Source organism: Strigops habroptila, chromosome 4, assembly GCF_004027225.2.
Source record: "Strigops habroptila isolate Jane chromosome 4, bStrHab1.2.pri, whole genome shotgun sequence".
NCBI classification, from domain to species: domain Eukaryota; kingdom Metazoa; phylum Chordata; class Aves; order Psittaciformes; family Psittacidae; genus Strigops; species Strigops habroptila.
The window spans coordinates 40,349,783-40,365,969 of NC_046358.1; the positions used below are offsets into that span (position 1 = coordinate 40,349,783).

The following is a 16,187-nucleotide window of genomic DNA, read 5'->3' on the forward strand; positions in this document are numbered from 1 at the left end:
TTGAACTGAAAGGATGAGTATCAGTAAATTAATTCTTTCATTTTACAGGGCAATAATAAGAAATCCCAAACTAATCTGTTTAACTAAATGTCTTCTGTCAGGTAAATACACTTATCCACAAGCATCCAGCAAAGAAACACATTGTAGAATGTCCTCGCAAGATTTATGATTTCTTGACATTCTTGACAGATGTTACTAAAGTTATGATACATTTTTATATACCTTTCTGTTATTAGAGAATCTAGTAATAAAGATTTGAGAGATCCTAGTAGGTCAGGCTCCTTCCTGAAGGAAACTTTACTTTTCGCTGGATTCTGGGACCCTGAAGATAGAGGCTGATCATGCATGCTGCCTCAATGTTAACAACATTTTAAAATACCAAATCATTTAGTTTTAAACACTTCCTTTTTAATTGGCATTAAGGGTTATTTAGGGATTTTATTAATTGAGACATGCAGCCTTTATGAGAAGCTGATCCCACATTGTGGAGCTACTGTCTGACACGCTCCTGTCTGCTTTCTGCTGGATCTCACAAACTCCTGTCCCTTTCTAGGCTGGATTGATGTCACCTGGGATGCTGGTGGCTCTAACTCTTACCGTATGGGCGCAGAAGGAAAATTTGACCTCAAGCTTGCACCAGGGTACGACCCTGATTCAGCGGCATCACCCAAACCTGTTTCATCCACTGTTTCAGGCACAACGCAGTCATGGAGCAGCTTGGTGAAAAACAACTGTCCAGACAAGACGACTGCTGCTGCAGGCTCCTCAAGTAGAAAAGGAAGCAGCAGTTCTGTGTGTAGCGTGGCCAGTAGCAGCGACATCAGCTTGGGTTCGACCAAAATGGAGCGGAGATCAGAAAGTGTAATGGAGCAAAATATAGTTTCAGGCACTGACGTCCATGAACCAATTGTTGTTCTGTCTTCCGCTGATAGTGTGCCTCAGGCTGACGTAGGGTCATCTTCCAGTGCAAGCACCAGCACCTTAACAGCGGACATGGGAAACGAAAACGCAGAGAGGAAGTTAGGTCCTGATAACTCAATACGTACTCCTGGGGAGTCCAGTGCTATATCCATGGGAATTGTTAGCGTAAGCTCTCCTGATGTGAGTTCAGTCTCCGAACTGACTAATAAAGAAGCAGCTTCCCAACGACCTCTAAGCTCGTCAGCAAGTAACAGACTCTCAGTCAGTTCTTTGTTGGCTGCTGGGGCACCAATGAGCTCTAGTGCAAGTGTTCCTAATTTATCATCTCGAGAAACCTCTAGCCTGGAGTCCTTTGTACGAAGAGTGGCAAACATAGCACGTACCAATGCCACAAACAACATGAATTTAAGCCGAAGTAGCAGTGATAACAATACTAATACTTTGGGAAGAAATGTGATGAGTACTGCAAGTAAGTAACCTATATTTATTTTTAGTTGAAGCTTTTGTTGTTTCTTTTACTTTCAATAGACTTGAAAAAGTTTGAATTCTTCTGGCCTGATAGAGAATGAACTTAGAGCAGCCTTGACCTTGTGTGTACCTGTAGAACTCATGAAGAGCACACAGAGTTTATGTCAGCTGGAAAGTGTTACATTGCCCTGTGATGGTTACACTGTACAGATTACACTGTTATACCCATCAGATAGGTCTATTACATGTTTAGGAAGAGAGAGACTATGGTTTAGATCAAGAGGCTGGAAGACTAGCGAGAGTAGCTAATGTGGAATACCCTTGCTTTCTGATCTGGGTAGATTTTGCATGCTTACCATGTATGTGCTTGTTTCTGTTATTTTTCCATTTTCCTCAGGAAAGGCAGTTTGTGCATATTGTGAAGTCTCTGAGCATAAGAGCTAAGAACACAGTAGAGAGAAAAAAGTAAATTGCAGTATGATGAAATTTTAGTAGCTTCGTGCATTCTGTCAGGCTGAATAATTTGGTGTACGTATGTTTTCTAAAGGTGGTATGTCACTGAGGCTTAGATTCACCAAACTATTCAGGCGTATTGTTTCAGAAAGTTTATAGTTAAAAGTAGTTTAAATGGCACTGTGTACATGCTTTAACATTAGCATGTTTGAAGATCATATATAGGATAAAGGTAATAGCAAGTAAGTTGTAAACCTGCTTGTTGAGAGTTCATCCTTCTGAATTTTCAGCATGCTCCCATCAGAGTTGTTACTCAGCCAGCCTCGTTAGGTATTTTGTTCAGTGCCAGTGATAGTATTTTAACTGGAGAGCTGCATTTCACGAGGTAGGCAAGTTAGAAAAAGTAAAATTACCCAAGCCGGAAATATGCACTCTTAACTCTTGTTAAGTTTTCAGGCTCTTCTAGGATTTTTGTGCTTCCTTATTTTAAAATGTGGTGTTTGCTTTTAGCATTCCTCAATGTATTTTAATAGTGTTTTCTTTCTTTGTTGGGGAGATTTTTTTAGTGTATTCCTAAATTCAAATTGTGATACTGGGGGGCAGAGAATGTTTGCAGCAGGGAGAGAGAGGATCTTTGCAAAACACAGGGAGATACTTCAGTGTTTTGATATACAGTGCTGAAGTGGAAATAAGAATGTGGCAAATTAAAAATTGGATTTACTATTAAAATATAGTTATACTTTAAAATTGTCCCTCATGTCGGAATTATTTTGTATTGTCTATTATGCAAATATAAACTGTAGATGGGAACTTGTGTCCTAAAAAGAGATCAAAGACTAAATTTGAGCAATCTCACTGAAGTTCTACTAGAGCATTGTAAAAAGCTTGAATATTTATTGATCTATCCATCTATTTATTTGGTCTGCCCAAGTTTAAAACAACCAACCAACACCCCTGCCCCCAAACAGAAAAAGCTGCACTCCATCCCTGCACCCCCTTCAAGTCAAGTCTGAAATCATGATTACTGGATGTAAGGTTTCTGGACTTGCTGTAGTGGTTGCATTTAAAATCATGGGTATTTGCCAGGAGTTAAGTGGTGTCTAGGGTAGCCAGTTTCAATTTGTTCTTGAATTCAGAGCAAATGTAATGCTGACACTTAATGGCTTTTTTTCTGTCTAACAGCAAAGTGTTTACCATTACTCATTGGAAGTGGGTGGAAGATATGAATACTGAACAAATTATTTTCAAGTTCTTTAATAACAAAAGAAAAACCTTTTGGTTTGGAAAATTTTCATGCTTCCATAGAGATGAGCATAGGCTTATTAATAACTCTAAATCTAAATTTCACTCTCCCCCTCCCCATGCACAGAAATAATTTCAAGTGCTATACCTGCTTGGGTCACCTTTGCTGATATTTTATTTGCATGTTTGTATTTGCAATGTGGTACTTCTGTTTCTAAGGAAAAAAAGTATCTGACAATCAACAACAATAGAAACGGCAACAAAGGCACTCTAGGAAAGAATTTTTGTTGTATCTTTCTTCAAGGGTAGTAACCTTTGCAAACCTTGATAATAATAGTCTGAAATTCAGACTTTATATTTTTAAGAAAGCAGTGCCTCAGTTTACATAAGCTGCAGTAATGAAAGTGACTTTAAAATTACAAAATTTGCATTTGGTATACTTTAGAAAAGGTAGATTGAAAAATGTAAGCTTTACTTCTAACTATAGGGGACCTCTCAGATTTGTACATGCAAGCATGTGGTTAATCTCCTGTGTTTGAAGATAAGCATGAGAAAATGTTTTGAAGATTGGAATGTAAATGTGTAGTTGCACATAGGTACAACTCATACTCAGTTAGGTACATCACCTGAAATTCTTTCTATTGAGTTTATAGTGAATTTAGTCTATATCTTCAGTTGTTAAAATGCATTTATTGTGTTTTATATGAATGTGCAGTAACCTAACTTCTTAGTTGTTGCTTGCTTATTCTGAAAATTACTTATATAAATAGTCCAACATAAGTAAGGTATTAAGTCACATGTTTCACAGTACTGCCAGCTCAGGCTTGTTGCCCATCATGAGCATATGTGCTAATAGTTGTGAGATAACAAGTCAGAGCTGCTTTAAGAAATTTAGAAAAATGCATAAAAATCACAAATTTCAAATTTGTCTCATGTTCTGTTCTCTGTTTACCTGTATAATTTTAATTATTTTACTGTTTATAGGCTGAATTACCATTTAGGCTTAAAGACAGACACAGCATTGGAGTAACAGATTTCAGAAATACTTTCAATATGTTGAAAATGAAATGAAGTAATTTCAGATTTACAGTGGGATTTTGGGATTTATTTAATAAAATTATTTGTTTTAAATGTATGCAAGGCAATATGCTCAGAAGTGGGCATCTGCATTGTAGGGTGCACTTTTGCACTGGGAAACCCTTCCCCTTTGGTCTGTTATCCTTTATTGTAACATCTGATAATTTTTCAACCCCAAATATATTTTTCAACACAGGAGTCATGCATGTAAATTGTACTCTTCAAGTCATCAAATCATTTATTTTATCTTACCATATCTTTATCTATAGCTTCTCCTCTTATGGGTGCCCAAAGTTTTCCTAATCTGACTACAACTGGTACCACATCAACAGTGACCATGTCTACATCCAGTGTTACTAGCAGCAGCAATGTAGCTACAGCAACTACAGTTTTATCTGTTGGTCAGTCGCTTAGTAATACTCTAACTACTAGCCTAACATCAACATCTAGTGAGAGCGATACAGGTCAGGAGGCAGAATATTCTTTATATGGTAAGTTTCATTTTTAAATGAACATAAGCAGACTTCCCATTAATGATTTTTCCTTTTCTCCCATTGTTATGATTTTCTCATATAGTAGTTTACTGAAAAGTATTTGAAAGTTGAGCTGTTCGTATGTTACTAGTTCTGTAAGGCACTAAGTAAAATGATGTTAACATTAGTAGCATCTCCTTGTTTTCAGGTCTTTATTTTCATCTGTTTCTATCCCATGTTGTTATTATTTATGGTATAGTTTATTTAGGCACTTAATCTTTTCCTTAATCAGAAAAGTTTAGTATCTAATGTAGTTTGCATTATGAACCTGTAATAAAAATCAAAATGTTATTTCTCATTGTGTTGTATAGGCTACATGCTCAGTCTGAGGTATCTTGTATTACTCGGTGATTGAAAAGCATCTGCCATTAGGCACATTACACACTTAAAATAGTATATGAGATTCCAGGTATCTCAATACTGTAATAGTAATTGCAAAAAATTGGAAAGACCGCAGAAATTAAAATTGCACGGAGAATGGAATTATCCAGACAAACCAAAACAGAATCTAGAGTTACGTGGGCACTATACTGTAGAAACAGACACTAGGACAGGAGTGATTTGCAGGATGTGAATACTGTGAAAGAATAGCTAGTTAACAAGGTGGATAATACCTAGGAATCAAGTTGATGAAATGAAGCCAGGAAGAACCTGGGCTAGATACTGGAAAATGCTTCCTAATGTAAAGTTCATTGGGTTGTGACATGTTTCTGGAAGAGAAGATACTTGATTTGCTTGACATTTGATTGGATTAAGATTGTGTTCTATTTTGTTGCCTATTGAAATTGCTTGAAAAAAGATCTGGTAATTTCGATGGATATTGGAATTAAGCTGCTTGGAGGTGGTCAGTTAAAATATCTGCATATGCCATCTCCCTTTATTCTTTTAATCAACTCTCATTTGGTATTTTGATTGGGTAACAACTCTTAAAATATATCATAAACAGCTGTTTATAAATAGAGTTACCTTAAAGTTTCTGTTGGGGTGTTGACAACAATTTAGAGGGTGTTTGGGTGTTATAGTTAGTTTATATGTGTATAGAAAAATGTAAAAGTTCAAAGATTTCTCCCAGGCCACCTTGGATTGCTGTGAACTTCTTTTCTGGTTTTGGGGGTGGTGTTTTTTAAGTCTTACTAGTAGATAGGTGAAACTGAACTTTATATCTGACTTCAGCTTCTTCTAGCAGAAATTAATTAGCAATTAAATCTTTAAAAATATCAGTCTTGAATGTTTATTCTAAATGTCCTTTACATTATAATTCGAAGTCTGAGCCATACATTCTTAGTGGAAATTATATCCGCTAACCTGTTTTTAAAATTAATTAGACATAGTATCAGACAGCATACGTGTATGTACCATTTCTTTGCAATGTTTTGTAACTTAAAGTAAGTGTAGTTATAAAACGTTTGATATAAGCAAATGACATAATGATCACTGCTGATCACTCTTAATTATACAAATGTTAAGTGCTTTAATTATGCTGTTGACTAGACCCCTGAACTTTTTGTCAGGCGTATGCTTTTATCACAGCTTTTACTATTACTATGCCCTAAGCAATGTTTTAGTTCTTTTCTTGATCGTGTGACTTGTTTTCTCACTCTTCCCAATACTCCTGTTCCTTAATTTTTGAAATTTTGCTTTAGAAGTTATTCTTGGCTTTTGTTCTATATGTTAATATATATATATGTGTTATAGATTTTCTTGATAGCTGCCGAGCTAGTACTCTGTTGGCAGAGTTAGATGATGATGAGGATCTACCTGAACCGGATGAAGAAGATGATGAAAACGAAGATGATAACCAAGACGATCAAGAATATGAGGAAGTTATGGTACAGTATAGTTAGCATGGATGATAACTTTACCTTTGTCTCTTTAACGTCTTAAAAACAGTGTAGGAACAAGTTTGCAGATAGTAGAAATAGTCACTAGTTCACTGGCTGATGAAATTGTATAACTTTGTGGGTAGGCCGCTGAATTTTATCATGATACAATTCTAGGATATGTTTAACTCTAGGCCTGTGTGGAGCAAACTGTAATAATTGAAGTATGCCAGAGGAAATATCTTTCTTTTGGGGGTGGGGTATGGAGGACCAAAAAACCAAGCAAGATAGGGTTAGTCCATATGAGTCTTACCTGCATTATTGTGAGTTCCGGCTTTTCATTTGGTGGTTCTTTAGTGATGTGAAGAATGCTTGGTCTTCTACCGCCACTGAGGTTATCAGAATGAATATTGTAAGGTCTAAGAGGAAAAAGACTTCACTGATGATAATTTAATGTTTGTTACATAAATGTAAATATTGTTTTATGGATTTATAGAAACTTCATCTTGTAATTAATATGCAAACTTTTAGTAATTGAACCAAAAGATCTAGCGTTTTAACCTACTGTGATTATGCTTTTAATAGAACCTCAAGTAGATTACTAAATATTTAGTTATTTCACCTTCTGTAAAAAATATGAAGTTAGGAATGGAAAAGCCAATACTACTCAAGTGGATCTACAGTGCAAACAATAACCTTACTTTGTAGATTGTTGATCACTTTTCAGAAACTACTAAATGAAGTTAATATTGTTCATGAGAAGAAGCAGAAATAACTAAATTAGTCTTTGCTTAAGATTACACAGCACAAATTGGCTCTGGAAAAGAAAATTTTCCATTCTTGGGTTCCAGTCCTGTTCCCTCTGATACACTATATAATTCTTCTCAATGAGGAGTTGAACAGATTAAAAGCTTGTTGTAGGAAAGTCATACACAATCAATTCTTGCTAAAGCTTATTGAAAATTAGATTTCTTCCCACCACAATAGATCCAGTATTTTGTTATTTGATTTAATCTTTGGCTAAAATGTGTATACATTATATATCAGTATATGTGTATGCTTCCAAAAAAACCCCCTTCTCGTCTTGAGAAAAATTAACATGTTTATTTTGATACCATTGATTTATTTGAATCTTTGATGTTTCAAAGTTTGTGGAATACATAAAACATGCACCAAGTTTGCTGGTCTGTAATACTCTGTATTTCCCTGTGTTCTGGTGCTTCCGGGAAAGTTTCTTTCTATCCAGAAATTGTAAATACACCTGTTGTAAAGTCAGCCCATTTATGTTGGTTTCTGGTTGTCTGTGGTTTTGATAGTTCTCTTGATTCCTGCTTGACCAGTTAAATGGAACTAATACTGTTACTGCCAGCTTTGATACCTTTTGTGCCAATTTTAGTTTACCTGAGTGTATTCCCCAACCGGCTGTATTCCCCAACTTTAAAATTTTTGATCAAATGATTCTTTGCAGCAGAATCTAAAAACTACTACTTCTCTTGCTTAGGAAGAGGAGGAGTATGAAACCAAAGGAGGCCGTAGAAGAACATGGGATGATGATTATGTATTGAAAAGGCAGTTTTCTGCTCTGGTTCCTGCTTTTGACCCAAGACCTGGTCGTACTAATGTTCAACAGACAACTGACCTAGAAATCCCTCCGCCAGGTATGCTGACAAGACATTTGTGGTATTTGATCTGGTTTTGGGATGGAGACTCACTGTTAAGGGCCCACTGGGTTCTGGGGATCCTTTCAGTATTAACCAGTACAACATGCTATTGTGGCTGTGTGGCTTTTCTCTGAATTGAGAGTTTCATCTGCCTCTGCAGGTTCAAGCATTATTGAGGGAAAAGTAAATTCAAGTGCAGTGTAAAATAAGCATGCTTGTGAATTTAACTTGGATTAGTGATAAATCTCTTGCTGTGTCTGGTTCCACCTGCAGGAAGTAAATCTGTGTGTTGAGCTACCCAGAATTGCTTTGATTGGAGAGGGCTTGCTGAAACAGTCCAAATCAAAGGCAAGGAGAAAGCTAATACAGTTATTGAGCAGTCTGTATGACCAGCAGCAGGGCACCTTGCTCCTTAGTTTGGCAGTGTGGCTGCAGTCAGTGTTCATTACACAAAGGAATACATAGGTTTAGCTTATGCAGAGATGCACAGCACATCATTTTGGTGAACAGAAAGGAGTCAATACAATAGGAGGATGCTGTGTGTGGAAAGAATGAATGTGCTGTGATAATATTAAAGGGGATGTTATCAAGACATAAGGATCACTAGGGGTTTCAGAAATTCCTGTTAGCTTTACTCTCACAAAATGCTGCAGTTATAGCGCCCAGATGCAGTTCATAGTTACAACTGAGTATTGTTTCTTTGGCATGTGTGCAAGAAGTCTTCACACTACCTTATTGAGCCACTTTATCAATGTTTAAGCCAACTTGTCGTACTTTTAATTAATACATTTTGTATTAATGGTTGCTCAAATTGTTTTCCCCATGCAGGTACACCTCATTCAGAACTCTTGGAAGAGGTTGAGTGCATGCCTTCACCACGTTTAGCACTTACCTTGAAAGTTTCAGGCCTTGGGACAACTCGAGAAGTAGAACTGCCCCTAACAAACTTTCGATCAACCATCTTTTACTACGTACAGAAATTGTTACAGCTCTCCTGTAATGGGAATGTGAAATCTGACAAACTTAGACGTATTTGGGAGCCAACATACACGTAAGCTCATGAGTTGGTTATTCTGTGTAGAGAACAGTGTGACCAATTAGGAAATGGGTGTGAAACAATGTTAATTTTTTCTTTCTCCTCTGAAGGAAACAATGTTTTAGAATCAGTTTTTCTTGCATTTATGGCAGGATGTTCTTAGTGATTTTAATGCTAGTGCTGTGACTCCAGATCTGTGCTCGTGTGATGCACCTCTTCCGAGTTGTGCTCTGTCAAAAATTATGTGCTGTAACACAACTGGTTTTTAGTTAGAAATCATGAGAAGTAGTTATAAATGTGTGTATCTCTGAAGTTAATACATATCAAGCTACACTAGGACTTCAACACTTCAAAGAGTTAGTACATGTGTAGTGAAGAACCTCAAATTGGTTTTGGAAACTTGCACGGTGAAGGTTGTTTGATTACTTGAACCTCAGTTAAGGGAACATAAATTATACATTGCAAGATAAACATCAAATTCATGAAAATGAAATACGAGTTTAAAAACTTCGCTCCCTCAGGTGTCCTAGATGTTCTGTGCAGCAAAGAGCAGCTGCTATTGCTGTTTTACATCATGTTATCTAAATGTCATTGATGTCTAAAAGTCAATGTATAACTTCAGAATGTAGAGGATATGCTACAAGTATGAAATACTAACTCATTGTTTTGATATCTAGAATCATGTACAGAGAAATGAAGGATTCTGATAAAGAGAAAGAAAGTGGAAAAATGGTAAGACCTACTTCTGTGACTTTGTGTATGTTTTTGTGGCTGTTTAAACAAAAGCAAAACAAATCTTATTGCAGTTTTTGAAATGCTACATTAAAAAAACTAACAGTTGTCAGTTACTTGAAGGATATGAGTGAGTATATTTGTAAATGCATGCTCCTTTAAAAAAGACAGTGTGTAATGCATGTGAAATCGGAAGGACTTTACAACCAGGAAAACCCAACATGTGGTGGTTCCTGTTGTAGGGTTGCTGGTCAGTAGAGCATGTGGAGCAGTACCTTGGCACTGACGAATTACCAAAGAATGACTTGATAACCTACCTGCAGAAGAATGCAGACTCAGCTTTCCTGCGCCACTGGAAATTAACCGGCACTAATAAAAGTATTAGGAAAAACAGAAATTGTTCCCAGCTCATAGCTGCATACAAGGTATATGTCTGCATCCAAACTTTTTTTCTTATGAATGGCTGTGTGCTTTGTTTTGCAGCTTTAAAGATTCTTGCGGAGGAGGAATATGCCATGGATAGGAAAGTTGAATGTTCACATGCCAATATCAAGTTTAGGTTTTGCTGCTATCTTTTTTTAGTATCTTTTGTTAAATTTAGTTGTGTTCAAATGCATTTGAATCATGATTTGAACCACCCACAATTTAACTAAGTGTTGAGGTTAAATGCAGTAACCACCCTGATTTTTCAAATCATTAACTTGGAGTGCAAGGTCCTAAAGATAGTAATGCAGGCACCTTTCATTCCTAACGATTCCTTTTTTTACAGGATTTTTGTGAACATGGGTCAAAATCTGGATTAAATCAAGGGGCCATGTCTACTTTTCAAAATTCCGATATCCTTAGTTTGGCAAAGGAACAACCTCAGGCCAAAGCTGGCAGTGGGCAGAACTCCTGTGGAGTAGAAGATGTTCTGCAGTTACTTCGCATTTTGTATATAGTTGCCAGTGACCCTTACACAGCACGAACCTCTCAAGAAGGTAAGTTAGTTATCTAGCAGAGCTTCTTAAATGCTTTAATGAAAACAAAATAAAGGAAAAAAGATTGTCTTGGTTTATTTTCAGAAGGAGATGAGCATCCTCAGTTTAACTTTCCACCAGACGAATTCACAAGCAAAAAAATTACTACGAAGATTCTGCAACAGATTGAGGTATTACATTAATGTATTATGCACAATCCATGTATTTAGTATAATTTTTAAGACCCTATTATACTCTTCCTTTGTTCAAAATTGTTAGCTTCTTTGCCATTTTGACTTTGAATTGTTTCATATGATACTTACTTTGTTATGTTTTGGATGTGTTAGCAAATCTAGACTAGTATGAAAGAGAAAACCCGAACATGCCAAGAAAAAGGTTGTGATAGAATTGCATCTTTTGGTTAGGGGTAATAGTTTATTTTTTTTCTGCACCAGACATTGATGTTTCAATGTAGTGTCTTTATGTCTGCCTGATGGCATTGTAACAAAGGCAGTTAATTGTGTTAGGGCTCAGACATCTTATTGCTTATATGTTCCACATAAAACTTTCAAAATAGTATTTAAAAAATATTACTACCAGGTCAGTCAGGTGCATTAAAAGGAGAACTTCTTCAGTGGAACTCCTTCGCGGTTTGGGTTGTTTTTTGGTTTTGTTTTTTAATTATGGTGAAGTTGCTGTAATTATTCCTTAAAAAACAGTTCAGTTTTTTATGTTCTTTTAAAGGCTGTTCAGGCACCCTGAATATCTTTATAGTAATACTTCCTGCAGTCTTTTTTTGTTGTACTTGTATTTTAGAAGGGACTATAGTGATATTTCAGTGGGGATCATCTTTACTACCACAAAGCTTCTTTTGTGGCTTCTGGTTTTGAGGAGGTGACGTCTAATCATTTTTGGGCAAAACTCAGAAGTAATTCTCTCCAGGTACTTGTCTACTCGGATCTCCCCACAGTGCTTTGAGTAGTACATATTCCAGAGATTTACTATAGCTTTTAGTGTCTTTGTGCCAGAGCACCCTGTGTCCACTCTTGAATCCTAGAAACTCTGTGAACTTCTCATTCATAGCATTTAAAAGGAAAGCCAGAAAAAGTGGCAGTTGCTGAGAAGAAAGAATCTTGCTCAGCACATGTGAAATCTCCATACTTGGGTGTATGGAGTGTCTATGTGCTTACTCACAAAATTGTTGGGACATAATATTAGAAACACTTTTTTTAATTTCTTTTTTTTTTCCTTGCATTAACCTACAGGAGCCCTTGGCACTCGCAAGTGGAGCTTTGCCAGACTGGTGTGAGCAGCTAACAAGCAAGTGTCCTTTCTTAATTCCATTTGAAACAAGACAGTTGTACTTCACATGCACAGCTTTTGGAGCATCAAGGTAAAAAACAAAAAAAAAAAAGAAAAGGGAAAAGAAGAGTTATTTAAAAAAGTATATTTTTTAATATAATAGTTTTTAAATTGCTGATTCACAGAAGGACCTTATCCCAACAAGATTGATTTTCTTGCCAAATGTAAAGTATTTTAGATAGCAGAAAAAAAGGGAAGACAATGGAAAACTTCAGAAAGACTTTTGGACACTTGAAACATTTCTTGTTCATTGTATTAGAGGCTTATGATGAGTAGCTGCCTTCTGTTTGATATTCTTCAGGAAATTGCTCTGAAGAAATTTCATTTTTCAACTTTAAGGTGAAGAATTCCTTGTGTACCTCTGGCTAGGTTGTGCTATTGGGCGGTAATCTGACTGCGCTGCAGCTCATGGCATAAAGGAGTAAAAAAAATTTCTGAAAATAAATGAATTATATGGGTTTTTTGAAAGCATATATCAAAGCATATGTATTTTATTTTTATAGCTCCTGCAGTGGTTTGGTGATTATTTGTTTTGGTTCACTTATTTTTAATTCACTAAAGTCTCAACAAAATAGACAAAAATCTAACAAAAAAGACGCCTTTTTGAAAGTATTGGCTACACAATGAAACTTTAACAAACCCAGACCTTTAAAACATTTAAGGGTACCCCTCTAAAGTGCTTTGTTACATAGGAATCCTTAATATTTTTATTGCAGCAGTGATTACCTTGAGAATATGTAGACAGTGTAAACCTTTTTGCCAGGTTACTTTTACGTAATGAGAAGAAAGAATTAAGAAGGAAGAATTATTTTTTGTGGGTTTTCTTGGCTGGTTTTGGTAGTTTGTTTTCCAAAGAGGAAGAAAATTGTAGACAGTGAGTTGCAAAAATTACTGTTTGTGTCTAATTCACATTAAAAATATCTCATGAAGAGCGTAAAAAAAGGCATTTTAAAAAGAATAAAAGGAGAAGAAAAGTTACTGTCTTGCAAGACATCAGTTTAAATCTTAATATGGAAAAACTTAACTTCTACAGAAAAATGGTCCAGAAAAGTGGACCATGTGTAGTGGTTTTTCTTTTGAGAAAAGATAATGTTTTAGAAAAACTGTGCTTTAAAGACATGCCTCAGGAAACATTGCATGATATTTGCTTGTAAAGTAGAGCTTTTTTAAGCTCTTAAAATACTGGAAATAGTTCTTAAAACTCATATACTCTATATGAACTCTATGTGTACATGCATGTAGGTGTGTAGTCCCTGTGTCTGTCGTGTCACTTGACAATACTTGCAAAACAACAGATGATAGCTTTGTATCTAGTTTATTGCTACGTGGGTGACAATACACACAAGAATTTCAGACTTTGACTTCATGTAAGTACTGCTATTAGAGGCAGCTCTTCTTCCTTCACTGCTATGGGTCTATTTGCATATGATTGCACTTCAGCTTTGGTTCCATGTTTCTCTCGTAAGTGTGTAAGCAAGTAAATCTTGCTGTAAAACTTGGTCCATGGGGTGATGTACAATTGCCTTGCACTTTATAATGGAAATTGTAATAAGTGTTTGTAAGTAGTTTTGAGCATCTGTGATGAAAAAGTACTACAGTAAATGCTGCCCTCAGTTCATTCCACTGTAATTTGAAAACTAGTTCTAATCGAGAATTGTAAATGTTTTCTTTGGTGGTATCTAGTACATCACAAGTTATGGCTGGCCCTTCATAGCAATTAAAATTATTTAGTTTTCTGAACTCAGAAAATACAAAGCAGCCTAAATCTGGGTGTTCCAGATACTTCTGAGAAATACTTCAGTATATAACTAAAAAAAAGTACTGAGGGGGAAGTAATTAATACTTAACAAGGTAACTTTTTCTTAGAGGCTACTTTCAAGTTTTCAGGCTGGTAGACATTGAAGTTTTAAAAAACTGATTTTGGGTTTTTTCCAGAGCAATTGTATGGCTACAGAACAGGCGTGAAGCCACTGTTGAACGAACAAGGACCACAAGCACAGTGCGACGTGACGATCCAGGAGAATTCAGAGTTGGACGCCTCAAACATGAAAGAGTGAAAGTTCCGCGAGGTGAATCCTTGATGGAATGGGCAGAAAATGTCATGCAGATTCATGCAGACAGAAAATCTGTTCTGGAGGTAAAGCATATCTGCCTAGCAGAGCGAGGTTAGATAGCTATTTCTAATGTACTGGCCAGGATATTGAATATCCTGTTCCATAACTGACACTGAACGTTTCACCAGGTTTTTCTTTTATTATTAACAATCCTTATGTATTTCTAGGTTGAGTTTTTAGGGGAGGAAGGAACAGGCCTGGGTCCTACACTGGAATTTTACGCATTGGTGGCAGCAGAATTTCAGAGGACAGATCTGGGAGCTTGGCTTTGTGATGACGATTTTCCAGATGATGAGTCTCGACAGGTATATTTCAATTTGCGTTTTAAACTGAGTACCTGTGTAAAAGAAAAATGACGTAGGTATCCAAGAAGGAAAGAACACATGTTCAGTGAGCAGCCACTCAGCATGGTCAAGAATGACCACTGTGCTCCACAGCTTGCTTTCTTTCCAGTTCTATTTTTAACAGAGAAGAAGGGTATAAGAGGTTAAACAGCATAGATACGTAATGACATTCACCTTTAACAATATTGACTTTCTTGTGTGTGTCTCTTAAATCAGGTTGACATTGGCGGTGGATTGAAACCCCCTGGTTACTATGTGCAGAGATCGTGCGGACTCTTCACAGCACCATTCCCACAAGATAGTGATGAACTTGAAAGAATAACCAAACTCTTTCATTTCCTTGGGATTTTCTTGGCTAAATGCATTCAGGACAATAGACTTGTGGATTTACCCATTTCTAAGCCTTTTTTTAAGCTCATGTGTATGGGGGACATTAAAAGTAACATGAGTAAGTTGATATATGAATCACGGGGTGACAGAGACTTGCACTGTACCGAAAGTCAGTCGGAGGCTTCTACAGAAGAAGGGCATGATTCCTTGTCAGTAGGAAGTCTGGAAGAAGACTCCAAATCAGAATTTATTCTTGATCCACCAAAACCTAAGCCTCCTGCATGGTTTAATGGAATTTTAACATGGGAAGACTTTGAATTAGTAAACCCACATAGAGCTAGGTTTCTAAAAGAAATTAAGGACCTTGCAATTAAAAGGCGTCAAATTTTAAGCAACAAAAGCCTGTCAGAAGATGAAAAGAACACAAAACTACAGGAATTAATGCTAAAGAATCCATCAGGTTCGGGGCCTCCACTTAGCATAGAGGATTTGGGGTAAGAGTTTTCATATTTATTTATAAATATGCAAACATGTTGTGCTAGAGACAAATGTCAGCACATATAATTAAAAGTGAAGATATCTTCATTTTAAATAGTATGGTGGCAAGAGGGAATCATTAGAGATGCAGCAAGATCCAGTTTACCATCTGTAGCTATATTCTTGTTCCTTAGCTTGAGGATTTTTTCTTCGCACTTGCTCAGTTTCCTAATGTTTAAACTTAAATGTGGCTGCACTGCAATGCTGTATGACTCTAGAAACACACAAATACTTGTAAAGACCTTTAGAAAACTGAATTGGTGATTTCTTTGCTACAATAACTATTGAAATTTATCAAGGTTTTTGGAGAGCTTTTACATCCAACAGACTGAAATTGCAGCTTGTGTTAATCGTGCATGCAGTGCAGTGTTTGAATCCATGTTAAACGGAATGTGCTAACTTTTATCAAATGTTAAAGACATAAAAGTGCCCATGCCTGTGTGAACTTGTGTCAGGATGTGCTCTTCTGTAGTTCTAAGTTACTGGGGTTTTTTTTTTAAACAGTAGTTTTTCTACCATTAATATTACAAGTTATTTGTTAAAATCGTGTTGTGCCACAACAATTGTGCAGTCAGAGTTCAGTAATTGCTTATGGCCT

At 36.4% G+C, this 16,187-nt stretch overlaps 1 protein-coding gene across 9 annotated transcripts in view; it reads left to right on the forward strand.

Annotated features, from left to right (window-relative positions):
* Positions 1 to 16,187, forward strand: part of HECTD1 (HECT domain E3 ubiquitin protein ligase 1) — a 60,302-nt gene that overhangs the window by 40,166 nt on the left and 3,949 nt on the right. For 4 of the 9 annotated variants that reach the window (XM_030484172.1, XM_030484174.1, XM_030484175.2 and 1 more), the window contains exons 25-37: positions 554 to 1,390; positions 4,431 to 4,652; positions 6,390 to 6,523; positions 8,016 to 8,172; positions 9,004 to 9,226; positions 9,889 to 9,943; positions 10,186 to 10,368; positions 10,713 to 10,923; positions 11,008 to 11,093; positions 12,168 to 12,295; positions 14,200 to 14,401; positions 14,546 to 14,683; positions 14,939 to 15,546. In XM_030484172.1, the coding sequence (XP_030340032.1) occupies positions 554 to 1,390; positions 4,431 to 4,652; positions 6,390 to 6,523; positions 8,016 to 8,172; positions 9,004 to 9,226; positions 9,889 to 9,943; positions 10,186 to 10,368; positions 10,713 to 10,923; positions 11,008 to 11,093; positions 12,168 to 12,295; positions 14,200 to 14,401; positions 14,546 to 14,683; positions 14,939 to 15,546 (3,184 nt within the window). The remainder of the gene's footprint in view (positions 1 to 553; positions 1,391 to 4,430; positions 4,653 to 6,389; positions 6,524 to 8,015; positions 8,173 to 9,003; positions 9,227 to 9,888; positions 9,944 to 10,185; positions 10,369 to 10,712; positions 10,924 to 11,007; positions 11,094 to 12,167; positions 12,296 to 14,199; positions 14,402 to 14,545; positions 14,684 to 14,938; positions 15,547 to 16,187) is intronic. The other 5 variants (XM_030484181.1, XM_030484177.1, XM_030484178.1 and 2 more) reach the window with 3 other exon arrangements.